The sequence below is a fragment of the Nelusetta ayraudi genome, unplaced genomic scaffold (genome assembly GCF_046127955.1).
Source record: "Nelusetta ayraudi isolate G7.1 ecotype Tasmania unplaced genomic scaffold, CSIRO-AGI_Nayr_v1 ptg000017l, whole genome shotgun sequence".
Taxonomy (NCBI): domain Eukaryota; kingdom Metazoa; phylum Chordata; class Actinopteri; order Tetraodontiformes; family Monacanthidae; genus Nelusetta; species Nelusetta ayraudi.
This window is the reverse complement of record NW_027466067.1, coordinates 1,429,284-1,445,000: the sequence shown is the minus strand read 5'-3', so window position 1 is coordinate 1,445,000 and position 15,717 is coordinate 1,429,284. Positions and strand designations below refer to the sequence as shown.

Genomic DNA, 15,717 nt, shown 5'->3' with positions numbered 1-15,717 from the left:
ACACGCACGAGAAGACATATACATTGACTTTGGCTCTGCTGTTTGTTTTATTATTACTATTTTTTATCATTATTATTGTCACATTGTGGATTTGTGTTTTTCTGAACTGAACCAGCCTGGAGGGGAAACAGCCAGGCTCCATCTGGTCAGTAATCAGCATTATTTTTTTATATACTCACTTTCAGACTTGATTGACAATGTTGTTGTGTGTTGTTGTGTGTTGTTGTTGTGGTGGCGGTGCCGCCGCCTCTTGCATTTTGTCAATTCCCGACGCTCTCCGTGCAACTTTGCATGTGTCTCCTTTTAGTTCCCGTGTGTATCTGAGCCATGCGGCAGCTTCCCGGCGGCGCCTGTTAGTTTCTTCCTTTCACACGCTCGCACATGTGTCGGCCGTCTCCTATTAACTGGTTAATTAATTATTATTACTACCACATAAACCAGTCTTGGCGGCTGTCACGCACCCCGCTCCTCCTGTAACCTTGTGCATTTCGTGCATTCGCTGCAGAGTGCAAAGTTCCTCGTCGCTGCGCTCGTTGTTGTTTTGCACTGAAACACAGGCAGGAGTTCAAATTATTATTATTATTATTATTATTATTATTATTATTATTATTATTATTATTATCATCAGGGAATTGTCTCGTGCTGTGTTGGCCGTGTGGTTTTGCGGTTAGGGGATAACCCCCCCCCCCCCACCTCTCTGTCAGCGCTGTTAGCGCTCAACCCATTCTTGATCGGCTGCCCACTCGCGCACGTGCGCACAGATAAACAGAATAGAATAGAATAGACTGTACTTTTTACTGTCGCTGTAACAATCACAACAATTAAAAAAAAAAGAAAAAAAAAGAAGCCAGACGGTCATCACCAGTGCATCACCATTACACTAAAAGAAACATTAAAACTGCAACAATAAATACATTAGCACACACACTAGTCATAAATACGTTATAAAAAAACAGACATTCACTCTCAGATGGAACAGATAGAAAACTGGGAGAGTATTTGGGGGTTTGGAGCGTTTGTTTTCGCAGCTATTGCAATGGTTTTCATTGGCTGTTGACCTGCAGTGAAAACCAATCTCAGCATTTGACCCAAAGTTACAAAATAAAAAAAGAACACACTGAAAAGTCAGTGATTTCATGGCTTCGCGGCTCTGACGCTGGCATTTCTGGTTGCTCTCCGAAGGTGCTAGTCTGCTGGAGCCGCGACACGCTGGGAAATGAAATGAACCATGGAGGGGAGCCAGAGGCTGGCCGCTAGCGCAGCCAGAGGACGCCCAGCCAGGACCAGCAGCAGTCCAGGGACCAGAGCCTGCAGCATGCAGCAGGGTCCACACTAGCACCGAGTGGACCGGGCCGGCCCCCCCTGCCCTCTCCCCTCTTCTTCTTCTGAGTCCAGGGCTGCAGAATGCACAGTCCAGTCATCCCATACAGTAAGTCAACTTCCTAGCACGTGTTCACACTGACTTTGTAGTTCGGTCGCCCCCAGTGACGAATCTCACCTGCACAAAGGAGACAATTTTTGGGGGGGACATCCTTCCCTTTTGTGCAGGTTTCCATCTGCCGTGGCTCTGCAGGGGAAAGAGGAGGGCTGGGTGTATGTGTGTGTGTGTGTGTGTGTGTGTGTGTGTGTGTGTGTGTGGAGGGGGGTGAGAAGTCATTCTGAGAGGGCTAATGGTAATGGCTTTAACAGCTGAGTCTCCAGGCTTTGCATTGAGGAATTTCACAGAAAGCGTTGGCTGGCTGTTTCTTTTTCAGCCCCTTCATGTGAACGGCAACTATTTCTTTAAATGGACAGCAGCTCCACAGCCGCTGACCCCCCCCCCCCCCCCCCCCCCCCCAGTATGAAAAGTATGATGGGACAGTTAAGCAATAGTTTAGCTATTCAAAAAAAAAAAAAATCAAAAAAGTAAAATAAATACATAATGAGAGCAGGCCTTCGCTGAGGCTCAGTCCCGAAATATATGAATTAGTCACTCAAATACCAATGCATTTAGGTCTTTGGGTGACAAGTTCCAATATTTAAGCTAAAGTGTGACGGCATTGTTTTTTGTTGAAACACCACACTGTTTAACTTCTACCACTCAGCTCAGAATCACATTTGACATTTCTCTCTGTTGAATACATAACAAGATGCCAGATGCAGATGAAACCATGTTATTTTCTGAGACACGTATACGAGCTGAGCCTTGCCTTGTATATATGCTAATTGTGAGAGGTTGCTATCCAGAATGATTAATATGCTCATATTGATTGATGAGGTATTGATTGGGTTAAGCTATAAAAGGATTACAACACCAACCTGATTGGAATAATGCAACAGGGATTTATTTGGTTTTGTTGATTTAATTAATATATTAATTTTTTATTTGTATCTTCATTTTTTACAATCGCCTGGCTTCATGAGTAGTTTAGGAGAAGGCAAAAGTTTCAGTCATGTTCAAAATGACGCATTCCCCAGTGGACAGTCGACACCGTACCAGACCTCTCAGCATGAAACACTTCCACTGCACACCAGAGCTTGATGCTGCTCTTGGGTGCAGCAACTACAACTCTTCCAGTCCATTCTGTGCGATGGCTTCCTTCCTTTGCGCACACTAACCATCACAAACAAGTAAACATTAATTTTCAATTGTCCACACCTCCTCATGGCTCCTGCCTGGAACGACCACAGTGTGGCTTGAAGAAGGTAATGAGCCGTTTTAGCCCTTTTCTAGCTGTCAGTTACCAGGGTGAAGCCACTCCTGTGAAGGAAAAGCCGGGTCATTAATAACCTGGTGTCGCCAGCATCTCATTAAGAGCCTGCACAGGGAGACAAATAAACACTGAATACACACACACACACCACACACACACACACACATTAGTCCTCCGCAGCAATTATTGGGAGCTTGTGAAGCTAATCGCACTCTTGGATTTTGAGGCCTTGTTTGGCTTCTGCTGGAGGTTGAAATGGCCATGAGGGACAGAGAAAGAGCAAAACTGAAGGGCAGATGCAAAGGACGTCTGGGGGGGGGGGGGGAGAGAAAGAGAGAGAGAGAGAGAGAGACTGGTCAGCTGCAGCCTGATATACGAGTGGACACAATAAGCAAAAAGGGGCCAGACCAGTGTGCGTGTGTGTGTGTGTGTGTGAGAGAGAGCCAAAGATGTGGGGGAGGGTGAGAACTGACCACATAGAGCTCGGACACACGGCCCCTATCTTTACAACAGCACAGAGAGCAAGGAGCAGCCTGGAGGGAGAAAGACTCTCACGCAAAAAGAGAACACAATTTAAAACAAAATAACACAATACAAGTTGGAGGGAACATAAACATACATGCACACGCACATGTGTGTGTGTGTATAGAAACATATATAGATATATATATTTAAAGTATTGTGATTTATTTGCTTTCTAGCAGTACTGCGTTTGATTGCGGCTTCCGTTTGAGCATTTGTGCGAAAGACGCATTCTGAGCGGCTTTGTTTTGAGCTGGAAATGCTTCTTGTCGGTGCGGGACGTGCACAACACCAGTCAGATGAGGAGCTGCAGGCCTTTTGGCTGACAGCGGCGTGGCCGGCTGGACTCCGCAGTCCTGCAGGGGGAGGAGAAGAGGGAAGAAGGGGGGGAGGGGAAGGCAGAGCGAGGGGGTGGGATTTCTGCTCCGCCGATTCTACCTTCACCCCGCTTCCATGTTTAGAGTGTTAGACTCTGGCCAGTGCTTACATAACAATCCAGCCCACATTTACTGTGTCAAGCTCTGTGGACGGCGCACCTGCGTGCAAAAGTCCAGAGTCCATGGCCAAGCGAGGCAGGGAAGTGTGTCGCGCTTGGTGCGTGTTCACGTGCCACTTCACCTTTTCACGTGTTCCGTATTGATCTCACAAGCGGCCGGGTGCGAATAACTGCTACAAACGAGCACATGGGGCGCGAGCAGCTGATAGCGTCATATATCAGTACTCCAAACGCTGTCCCGGCTGCTTTCCCTCAGACGGACTGGGAGTGGACAGTGTGTGTGGAGCGTGTGTGGAGAGGATATGTGCTTTGTAAATAGATCTCAGGTTAGATTCCTGGCATTCCAGCAGCCTGACTCATCTGCTGAATGACCAAGGGCTCTTCTGCCTGCTGGCCAGCTGAAGCTCAACACTGCACCAAATCCACCGTGTAGTGTGTGTGTGTGTGTGTGTGTGTGTGTGTGTGTGTATGTGTGTTGGTGCACTTTGGCATAACAGGGCCTCAGTGTCTCTCCACCTGAAGGAAGCGGCGCTCTTCGTTGTCTGTGAGTGGACTCCAAAGATGAACAGAGCAGCCTTCAGTTCCAGAGAGGAGATTTTTGTTTTCACTGCGTGTCCAGCAGCACAACCCCACCCCCCCAAATCCCATTCCAGTCCAGACCCTTCCCCCACACGCACTTTCATCTAATCAACCCCTAATTACTCATACTGACCACGCAGTGGACCAAAAGTCAAACTAGCTAGCGCCCCCCCCCAGAGGAAAAAGAAAAACTGTGACTCACACAATTGTGTTTTCTTGAAGACAAATAGTTGTTTGTCTGTGTGTTCTTTTTAAAGAGGAGTCAGAAGTCATATTATGCGAAAGCAGAGAATAACTGTGCACATATAGACACAATGTACAGATACTGCACATTACATAAAATACAACTGTAGTCACACTTGTCAGAAGACAAACAGTTTGGAGTTTTAAACATTAACCAATTTAGAAAAGAAAGAAAGAAAGAAAGAAAGAAAGAAAATGTTTCTCAGTTGATTCATTTTAATGAAAGGGACCATAACTGCGACCAAGTGGGCTCAAAACATCAACTTCTTAAAATCAAGGCCATTGGTGTCCCTATTTCAAATATGTGCTTCCTGAAGTCCCGCCTCCCTTTTTTAGTGTTCCAAAAAACTGTGTTTAAAGCACAAAGGCAGATTTTACTCATCATTTTATGCAGGTTTTCCATGTGAGGCTAGCGACGAGCATTAGCATTGTTCCAGTATTTTAGCAAGAGCCACCACCAAGGACATTTCAATTGGTAGAGAAGTTGATCTTCGAATGATTTCCATTGTCCATCCGTCAATCTTCTGTAGCCGCTGCCTTCTGCACTCAGGCTGGCAGGGGTCTGCGGGAGCCTCTCCCAGGTGTCATGGGGTGAAGGCACGCAACAGCCTGGATGAGTCGCCAGTTCACCTCGTAGACAGACCAGAAAACTAAAACAACCATGCACGCTCACGCACACACCTATTGACAACGTAGAGTTCCCAATTTGCCTCACATGCGTGTTTTTGGACGAAAAATTGTCCGTAGGTGTGTGTGTGTGTGTGTGTGTGTGTGTGTGCGTGTGTGTGTGAGTGCAAATGGTTTGTCTCTTTGTGCCCCTATGGTGAACTGTCAACTTGTCCATGGTGTCACCCTGCCTTCGCTGATGATAGCTGGCAGAGGCTCCAGCAGACCCCCATGACCCTGAGGTCAGGTATCGAAAAAGGATGGATGGATGGACATATACATATGTACATACATATATATATATATATATATATATATATATATATATATATATATATATGTATATATACATATATATACATATATATGGTATATATATATATGTATACATATATTTGTAATTGTGTATATGTATACATATAGTGAACATGACTGAAAACACTTTGTGGTCAGTTAATAAGACAAACTCCCGTCCTCATCTATCGGTGCCATTTTGCGGTCCATTTACTGAAAATTACCATCACGTTTAAGTGTGAATTTCAGCTCATGCCACATGTTAATAATGCCGGCCAAAATTTTGGATATAAATTGACAGGCTTAGTGGACATGACCTACACCCATGCAGGTTGCTTGACATGCCTTCATGCTTCCCACATAGTGGACGATGTCCAGTAGCCGAGCTGCTGCAGGACAAAGAGGAAACACTGATGCTGCTCGACACTATGAAAATCACAATGATTAAAGAAATCTGCCATTGCAGCAAGCTGGCTTAGGGCTCATCTTTGTCACCTCGTAAGCCGAGCATGGCCAAGTCTACAGAGCTGTTTCCCTGCTCTGGGGCAATATGAGGTTCTAGATTAGGGTTAGGGGCTCCCACACTCATCCCCTCTAATGCCCCAAACCCTGGGCCCTATTATCCTCATTTCGACACAGATGTCTGATGCTAAAGCATTCTTCAACACTAAGAGGTTTAAATCTGTTGAAGGAATCTGCATTCTATTGAAAAAAAAAACAAAAAAAAACAGGCATTTTGAGTTAAGATAACTGGAGGCACAATATTGGTAATTGTTGTTTTGCTTATTGTAAACAGAATATGAAGAATACATGATTTAAGCAGATCTTTTTGCATGTGTAACTGCACTGTTTAACCTTATATATGTAAAAAAAGAAAAAACTTTTTTCCTAAAAATGCATTTCAGTTAAAAAATGTATACTAGACTCACCATCTCAGAATGTAATGATAACGATCAATAGCCTTTATTAAATCAAACAACTATTAAGTGATATCTACTTTTAAGCTATGCTTTCAGCAAAGTTGCAAGCTTACTGTAAGCATAAGAAGTAAGTTCACTGCTGGCGATGCTTCTTTAATTCTTGACTGTGACGTTGTCACCAAGCACTGACACTCCCATAAGCCTTTGGTGCTCTAATCCATCATTAGTCTGGTTTCCCTAGTCTGGCTTTCAACCCATTTAGGCATTCCAGTTTATGTACAAGTTGGCCGAACTAAGAATGATCCCTTAATTTACTCGGGTTTCACATTCTTCCTCTGAATAGATTGGAGATTACTGGAGTGGTGTGTCTAATAGTTTTAAAGATTAACAGATTCAAATGATGAATGTGCACACAATGCAAGTTGCAAGTTACCAAGTAAGCACATGTCTTTGAGAGTACTGCAGCCCTCTGATTGACTGATAAAGAATTAGGTAAACTGATATTTTTTTTCTTTGCAACAGGAATCTCTTTAGACAAAATTCTCAATACGACACAATACCTATTCTTCTCTCGCACTCAATAACCTCTATTTATGCAACTTGAAACTGAAAAAGGAACAGGCAACAAATCTCCGACATATTTTAGCCATTTGAATCTGTTCACAGGCCTACTTTACAGTTTGTCACTGTAGGTAGGCGAATCTATTTGTTTCTCTCCATTTGAAATTTGCCAAAGGCTTCCACTGCACAGCAATGTGTGCTAGTCCAAAAACATTAGGATTTCTTTCAACCAGACGGGCGTTGTGGTGGTCGTGTGTGCTGAGATGGATTGGATGAGTGGGATTACTGGGCTGAAGGATCATTTAATTTAGGGATCTACATGAGGATCATTTGAAGCCCATCTGGTGGGCCGAGGGGACATGTGACACAACCTGGCGTAATCCCCATCAAGACAGACGTGGGAGGGAACGTACGTGTGTGGAAACGTTTATTTCGTTTAATCAAGTTTATTGAAATCATTTATTTATTTTGAATCTTAACAAATGCAACTTTGCACCTGACTGAGCTTTTGACTTTTTAGAAATATATAATTTGCTAATGATGGATGCAAAGACAGTCAATTATTCAATTTCTCAATAAGTCAGTAGAAAGAAAGAAAGAAATTGAAACTAAAATTTTAAAACAAATTCATGAAAATTTATATTTAATGTGCTGAGGTTGTCATATACAAATATTCTATCCATGGTGCGATGACATTTTTTTTTTAATATTAGATGTAATCAGATGATTTACATGTATTTACGTACAATTAGTAATTTGCATATTATATTTGGTATATGGTTGAGCTAGAGAACGTCTGGAACGTCCGAAAAAGTGAAGTGGGTAAAAAATGGCTTAAATGTTTTGATGTCCTTTAGTTTAGATGAAATGCTTAGTAGGAGGCCATATAATGTCTGACACAGTGGCGGACTGGGACCATAATAAACAATGACCACAATGAAGCCTGCATTAGGTTGTCGGAATCATAGTGTTAGGCACAAACACAGCTTGTTGTGCTGCTTGGGCTTGGCTGTTTCGCTGAAAGCATTTTTGCGCATGGTTGAAGTGACTCATGACTAATGAGCGTTGCAAAGTCATGTAGTCAGCCAGTTTACACAGTAAGGTTGCGTTTTCATTCAGTTGACTGTGAAACTGCTTTTTGTTGTTTCTGTTGTTGTTTCTGGGTGTACCAGTGCCACGTTAAAGAAAGGCCAAACCATGAGGAAAGTGAAGAAGAGCACAAGAACTACAGTCATTTAGTTTTCCTATTTTGTCTTATAAATAATAAACATCAAATAATTTGAATTTGTATGTGTTGCCTTTTAAAACACACACAAATTCTCCGTCAAATTTTTACTGAAAATTATTCATATTGAACTGACAGCATTTGTGGCGCATGTTAAATCATATTATCTATCTATCTATCTATCTATCTATCAATCAATCTATCTATCTACAAAAGTCATATAAGTAAGACTCTGAATCCTCTTTAAAGAAAAAAAAAAACTTAAATTCTCATGCATTTCAGAGCAAAAATGAAATCAAAATGCATCAGCAAAAGTTGACACAAGAATTGTCATATTCACTGACGACAGTTGGTGAAACTGAGGAAGCTGAAATTGTGTCCTCTCTTGTCCAGTACTGTTTAAGGGAAGGCCCTCTGGCCCAGGCCTGGGGTCAGGACAGTTTAATAATACTCTGCAATGCCTGGAATGTCAGCCTAATGCCTGTTCAAAAAGACAAGGCCTGCAAATCCAGGCAAAAGCAACTAACCACTAAACCATCGGATTAGTGCGTTTTTGTAAATGTGCTTGTATAATCATACTTGGCACGTGAAAACGCGTGAAAACTTTTTCTTCTCTGGCAGGCAGTAAATTAGTTATCTTGCAAACGGGGTTAGAGACGTACCGATCGACTCTCTGCCTATTGCAAACACAGAAAAACCCTCTGCTCTGCCTCAGCACCCCCGCCCCACAAGTCCCTGTGTCCAGCAGATCCCTGCAGTTTGGGCCGAATTAGATCACACGCTCAGTGGGGGTTGCTTTGTGGACTAAGAGAGTCACATAGAGACAACAATGGACCCAATGTGAGGAAGGCAAAAGCGCAGAGCAGTGTGAGGACTGATAGAGGCTTATCACCGTGGAGACCAAGCTGGGGGCTATGTAGCCGACTTCACATAAATGTTAGAACCCTTGTCCCCCGCCTGGATAAGACTGTGTAACAGAGCATAGGCCAAGTATTGACATGATACTACAAAAGAAATGCTTCATGAGGCCAACTTAGGAGTTTTGGGAATCAGTGAGGGTCAGTAATTCTGATGTGGTGTTACATATGATGCACATACTCATCGAAAACATTTAAAATGCAACTTTAATATTGTTTACCATCATGACAAATTTTTCCTGTGTCTTTCAAGGTCTGTTGAAGATGCACTGGTCTCCGGAGCACGCTGCCCCCTTGTCTCAGTGGCCTGAGCAGCACTTTGATGTCACCTCTACCACCTCGCCACCATCAGGCCACAAACATGACTCCTACCCCACAGTTGCGCGACGCAACTTTGGCCCAGCAGGTTATTCCTGGGCCAGCGATGACATATCAGCACTGACTGCTTCTTCTTTACTCAAACGTTACGCTGAGAAGTACTCAGGCTTGGAGCTCTCCTACGAGCGTTCTGCAACCGGGACGTACGCCGAACCTGGAACTTTCTTAAAAACTGAGTCTGAACCGTGGGCTCTCTGCCAGGGCATTGAGTGCTACCCTGGATTGGAGGCATTGACCGGGTCCAAAGTGGGCCCTGCCTCTGCAGGAATCCCAGCAACAGGAAGTGTGACAGTGGTAAGCGGTAACCTTACCTCAGAGCCAAGTTATAGTGGTGCCGGGCCCTCTAATGCGCCTTCGTCTCAGGAATACCCTCCTGTATACAACAGTAGCTACTTGTCATCAGGGTACTGCCCTCAGCCTAGTGCAGGACTTCCCCCTGCCCCTCTACACTCTTTGCAGGCTGCACCCCCGCTAGTGCCCAGCTACAGCACCAGCGCCCCTGTCTATAACTACCCTCCAGGATGCTACCCCCAATCCAGCCTGTCCTCTGGATACAGCCACCCCAGTGCCTCCTACCTGCCATCAGGGATTAGTGCCCCAACCCCTTTGGCACCAAGGCCCACTATGATGGGGACAAGTTATACCTATCCAACTCACAGCCTCGGAGCGAGCGGTGAAGCCGGAGCGCAACTGAAGCGCAAGGCATTTGAGATGGCGGAGGAGGGAGCAGAAGTGGAGGGATCGCGCTACAGGAAGTATGGCAATGGTCATGAAAATAGTCATGGCAAAGGTCATGGCAATGGGCACAGCAATGGCTACAATATGAGCCCGTCAGCCCCTGACCCTCAGGCCTTCAAACCTTTAAAGCCACTGATGTCACCCCCTTATGGTGGAGCAAGGGACTACAGCCCACCATCAGGCCTCGGGGGAGAGAGTGTGTCAGGGGAGCACAACTTTCCTCAGCAGCAACGAATGTCTATGAAGATACCAGCATCGCACACAAGATCGGAGGATCCCACTGGAGGCCGCCCGGTTTGAAACCAACCAGGTCCCGACACATATAGTGCATCCTGGGTTGAAGAAAAACGAGATTTCTCCATTAAACTTTGAATTTCATTAGAGAGTTCAGGAAGAACTAGTGGGTTTTTTTCTTACGCATCTTCAGCCTGATTCATGTTTTCCAAAGATTCAGAGGTGCATTTTGCCCTTCAGGGATAAGGTTCGTCCTCTGGGCAGTTTTGAGGCATTCTCTCTATATAGACAGCTTTAAGACATTCTAAATGGGTGTCTGCTCTCTCAGGATTCTATTTATTTCCTTTCTGCTACTGTAACAGCAGTACCGCAACTTTGCTGTTTTAGAAGTTAGTGTTATTTACCACCATGTTGTATGGCGTAGGCCTTTGACTGCAATATGTTTCACCTTGTCACCACAAAAATCATCACTGACCAAAAATTAAGGAGCGCAATAAATTAAATGGTGAAAAAGCCACACTATTTCAGCACAATCACTGCTGCTTTACGCAACTGTCTCAAAGGCCTTTGAGGCCTTGAGAAATGAATGTTTCTCTGCTAGTTCCACCTTTATTTCCTAATCTTTACTCATTCTCAATTATAATTATTACTCCCCTTCCCTCAAACTTTCATGTGTTTTCTTATCTTCTACTGGTGCCCTGTATTATGTTAGTAAACTTTTCAATGCTTAGCAACATTTTTTTTTTCTTCCAGTTTACACATATCAAGCTGCTCTTTAGAATACATGAATTATACATGAACAAAATTGTTCTGATATAAGGGAAGAGTAGGGAACGTATTCTAGGATATGTCAATTTGAAAATGACTTGACAGTTCATAAGTATATGCAATTCAATGAAGCACGTTGTTTACCTGCAGATTTTGCTCATTCAAAAATTTGAGGTAAATTTTTAAAAGTACATTATTCATTGACTCATTGAAATATTCAAACAAATCATGAAGTTTGAAATATTTAAACATTCTGAAAAAAAAAAACATTCTCTAAGCCTGAAATCACGTTGGTTGTTAATTTACTTGGAAGAAAAACTGGGCAAGAATGTTATACGGAATAAAACACACCTCCTTTTGATTGCCTCAGTATTGTACTCACGAGGTTCCATGCTTTTCGCCTCACCTTTGATGACATTTGCATTTTGTGTCTCCATAGGATGATTTATACTCATGTTATTGAATACTCAGGAAGAATATTATTACCTCAGAAAGATAAGAATAAGAATGTATGTTTTTACCTTACGGTGTTAGTAGGGAGCTTTATTGAACAAGATTAAAAAGAAAAAAAACAAAAAAAAACAAAAAAAAACAAGAGCATTGGCTTCACACTGAAAAATTCAGGGAAATGGTAACTTACAAGGCCTTTGACACAAGCAGTGGAAAGTACGCACATTTGTGTGCAGTCTTACTCTCTCTCTCGCTCTCACACACACACACACACACACACACACACACACACACACACACACACACACACACAAACACACACACACACACACACACACACACACACACACACACACACACACACACAGTGTCGCTAGGCCTGAAATGTGGAATGTAATCCAGTTTTGTTTTAAAATGAACAACACATGCCATAATGTACATCTTTAATGTTTAGATAAATGAGACATATTTTCTTTGTGTATATATGTAATTCTCCTATACAGTAGGTTTGGTGAAGAATGAATGACCAGTTAAGTGTTAGTTTAGTTAATGGGAATAAGAATTTGTGGACAAACTCAAAAGCACTCCTGATTAATCATTTTTGATATATCAAGACGGTCACGTCATTATGTACTCTTAAACAGGCTTCTCTATTGAATGTCTTAATGTTTTCCATTTCCAGCATCAGTATTTTTTTTTTAAATCTGCTGTTCTGTGTTTCAATAGTCATTCAGCTTTAATTTTGCCCTAAAATCAATCAAGGTCAAGAGGAAAAGGTGAAATATTCAGAACATACACAGTTGGAAAATTCTGTATGGTGACAACATTATGTTCTCCTTTTCCCACAGACGTATCTTTGTTTTTCAACTTTGCCATCTCCTTCACATATTGTGCCATACTCAGGAGCCTTTTCGTGGTGTAACAAAATCAAACTCTTTCTTGCCTGAGAACTCAGTGATTTGATTCGCATTGGCTAAAATGCATCTCCAATTATGTTTTGAAATTAATTGTGCAGGGAGTATTTTAGTCACTGTTGTCTGTACGTTAAAGCACATTTCTGAAACCGAACACACAATTAATGCAGGTAAGCATGGGGTGCATTTCCTCATCACAGACGTGATGCCTTAAATTGGACAGGAGAAAAAAAAAAACAGAAAATAATAAAAGCAATTCAGTATATTCATTCAGTAATAATATATTCTTGACCGCAGATTCTAGGGGCTTAGCTAAAAGAATTGAATGCACTGCAATGCAGCACAAATGGAATGTGACCGACATTTACACACATAGTGAAATCATCAACGGTATTTGCAATTTCTTATTGTTACTCTGATTTATTACAAGTATGTGTGGGTAAACTTGTCCAGCAGATGGAAAAAATAACGTCAGTGTTATCTGTTGTACTATTGTTGTATCTTGTACATTCTCTGTAACAATTTCTACCTCAAGTTTGAAGACATTGGAAATATTTGTCTCATGTCATTTCACACGCCAATTCTTTTTAGAACATTGGTTCCAGTTCTTGACCTGTTGTAGTCTACCTCACTAAAGGCTGATGTCTTCAAAATGAAAGTATCACACTTAAAAAAAAAAACTTTGTCTTTCTGTCTGTGAAATTCAAGAACATTGTTGTTTGAGTAAAAAATGATTACGTAAATATCCGCACAGTGTAACTCAACTCTCTTTTCACTCTGCAAGTGACACTATCAAAATTATTTGCCAAATCAAAATAACCTAAGAGGATATTGAGGATATTGTATATATATGTATACATATATATATATATATATATATGTATATGTATATGTATTAGTTTAATATATATTATTAGTATTAGTATAATATAGTCAGACTACTTTTAATTGCTCTGCTGAATCCAGTTTCCAGTTAAATGTCCTTTAAACAAACCTTGTGAATAATCAACTACAACTAGAACTTTATAAGGATTTTGAGTGAACGAGGGCAAGAAATATCCTGCTGAACCTTTAACTTGACACCACCTTATCCACAACTGTGGTTTAATGCTGCCACATGACACGTATCCAAAACCTTCAGAATTTCTGCCAAAACAGATTGAGCCGTGCTGTGCTATTTGACAGCAAAATTCTCTTGGCCCGCCCGACCTCAGAGCCTTGAGTCACAAAGAAAACAAAAAGTATTAAAAAACAACAAACGTCCGCATGTTACGTTCAAAGAAGTAAAGGCAAGGCCTCATGAGGAATAATCTCATTAAGTGGCAGCTGAAGATAAACTTCCCAGAGCATGAACAAAAACAACCCCCGTCACAGTCAGTCTTGATGTATTCACTATTAACTAATTTGACACCAAGAGGCAAAACTTGCAAATAGATTTTATGTGTATAAAGAGATGACAAAGATAAATCTTTTTAGACGGTGGAAAAACTTGAGAACACTACAGACGAGCAATTAAACATATAATAGTATTATATACAGCTTTGAGGTTTGAAATTTGCGGTGTTTCAGCTGTATTGCAGGCTTACGGGATTCGTACCTCTTTTTCAAATCCGATTTAAGACTCAGCTTCTGAAGCAGAATTTTTCTTCCAAAAACTCATAAAATATTCTTGTATGTATACTTTTCTGTTCACTCTGTTACCCTGATGTTTGACAAGCTTACCTGGGATGATGCTAATTTGATCTGACCTGTTTGGACAACTCTTCAATCAGGCTGATTGGAAACTTCAACTTGACCCACACTGAGTTGGTCCTCGCCACAAAGTAAAATGTAGTGATATGCGCTATGTGATATGTACAGCTTTCATTTATCCATTCATTCTTTTCTTCAGTTTCTTAGACTGAAGCACAATTTGGCAGATTAAGTCTTCAGAAAGACTAAAAGGTATCTTCCAGTGATAGTGAAACAGGTGATGAAGAAAATAATAATTATGGGCCAGTTTAGGTCATTAGTCATACATATTCTAATGAAATTGAAAAACACTAACACGTTGTCTAAGAAAATGTATTGAAAAACAGGCAACGTCAAAAACTCTGCTCCGCATTTACATTTTGTCAACGCACACATTTTGGTTCGCTGGCCTGGAAAACCTCTCGACTCCCCCAGTCTTGATCCGCATTGGGAGCATGCTTTGTGTATGTCAAATCTAAAGCTCTCGCCACTTCCAATAGCCACGGACTGAAACAATAGACGAGATAATGACTTCATTGTCCTTAATGTTTGCTGACGTGCTTTTTTACAAACACATTTTACTGCAGCATATCTTGAGCCAACATAGACATCCGCTCGGCCTGCCTCAAAATGCTTAAGTCACAATCCATTCACTAGATTCACGAACTGGGGATCGAAGTTGAGAGAAGCTTCCCTGTGTGTGTGGCCACGGTTCGACCCGGCAGGGCCCGGGCCCGCTAGCTAACTCCATCCTGTGGCTCACTGTAGCACCCTGTGCTAGCTGAAAGCTATCCGGAGGCGGAAGTAAGTTAAAAAACAAAAAAACAAAAACACAAAAAAACAAAAAACATTAAATTGTGTTTGTAAAATTGCCTGGGAAAAAGTTTCAGTGGTAAAAATGAAGTTCCAAGCAGAGCAGGTATTTAGTATTACCTACGTACACATAAGGCACCCCATGGCAGTGTAACATCCAGCTCTTGGATTGCAGGTACTGGTGTCCCGACAAATTAACAGATGGTCATCTGGGAACAGGTTTGAGAAATTCGACGGTTTCTTCCCAACAAAAGAAAAGAGCAAATAAATAAATAAATAAATAAAATCTGAAAAATATCAGCCCGTTAGTGTTAGCATCAACAGATAAACGTACAACATGAAACTGATGAAATGCTTTAAGCTTTCAGGGCATTCATGAAAAATACGTGTTATTAAGAGTGAGAATATACGCAATACGTTCTTGCAGGCGAGTGAGTACTTGATATGGCGAAATGCGTACGTGAAAGAAATAGAATGGCTTTGTTGTAATGTTCTTAGATAGTGTTATGCAAATTGTTAAACATTTGTCGACAAAGCATTCACCGCATTTGCAAATCCCGTTCCCCGAATTTTCC

At 41.9% G+C, this 15,717-nt stretch overlaps 1 protein-coding gene across 1 annotated transcript in view; it reads left to right on the top strand.

Annotated features, from left to right (window-relative positions):
- LOC142887159 (fidgetin-like protein 2) overlaps positions 1-13,345 on the top strand; it is a 13,450-nt gene extending 105 nt beyond the window's left edge. Inside the window, exons 1-3 of the mRNA XM_076024577.1 lie at positions 1-145; positions 1,190-1,429; positions 9,370-13,345. The exon at positions 1-145 is cut by the window's left edge and continues 105 nt beyond it. Coding sequence (XP_075880692.1) covers positions 1,405-1,429; positions 9,370-10,532 — 1,188 coding nt within the window. The 5' untranslated portion in view covers positions 1-145; positions 1,190-1,404 and the 3' untranslated portion in view covers positions 10,533-13,345. The remainder of the gene's footprint in view (positions 146-1,189; positions 1,430-9,369) is intronic.
- The last annotated feature ends 2,372 nt before the right edge of the window (positions 13,346-15,717 follow it).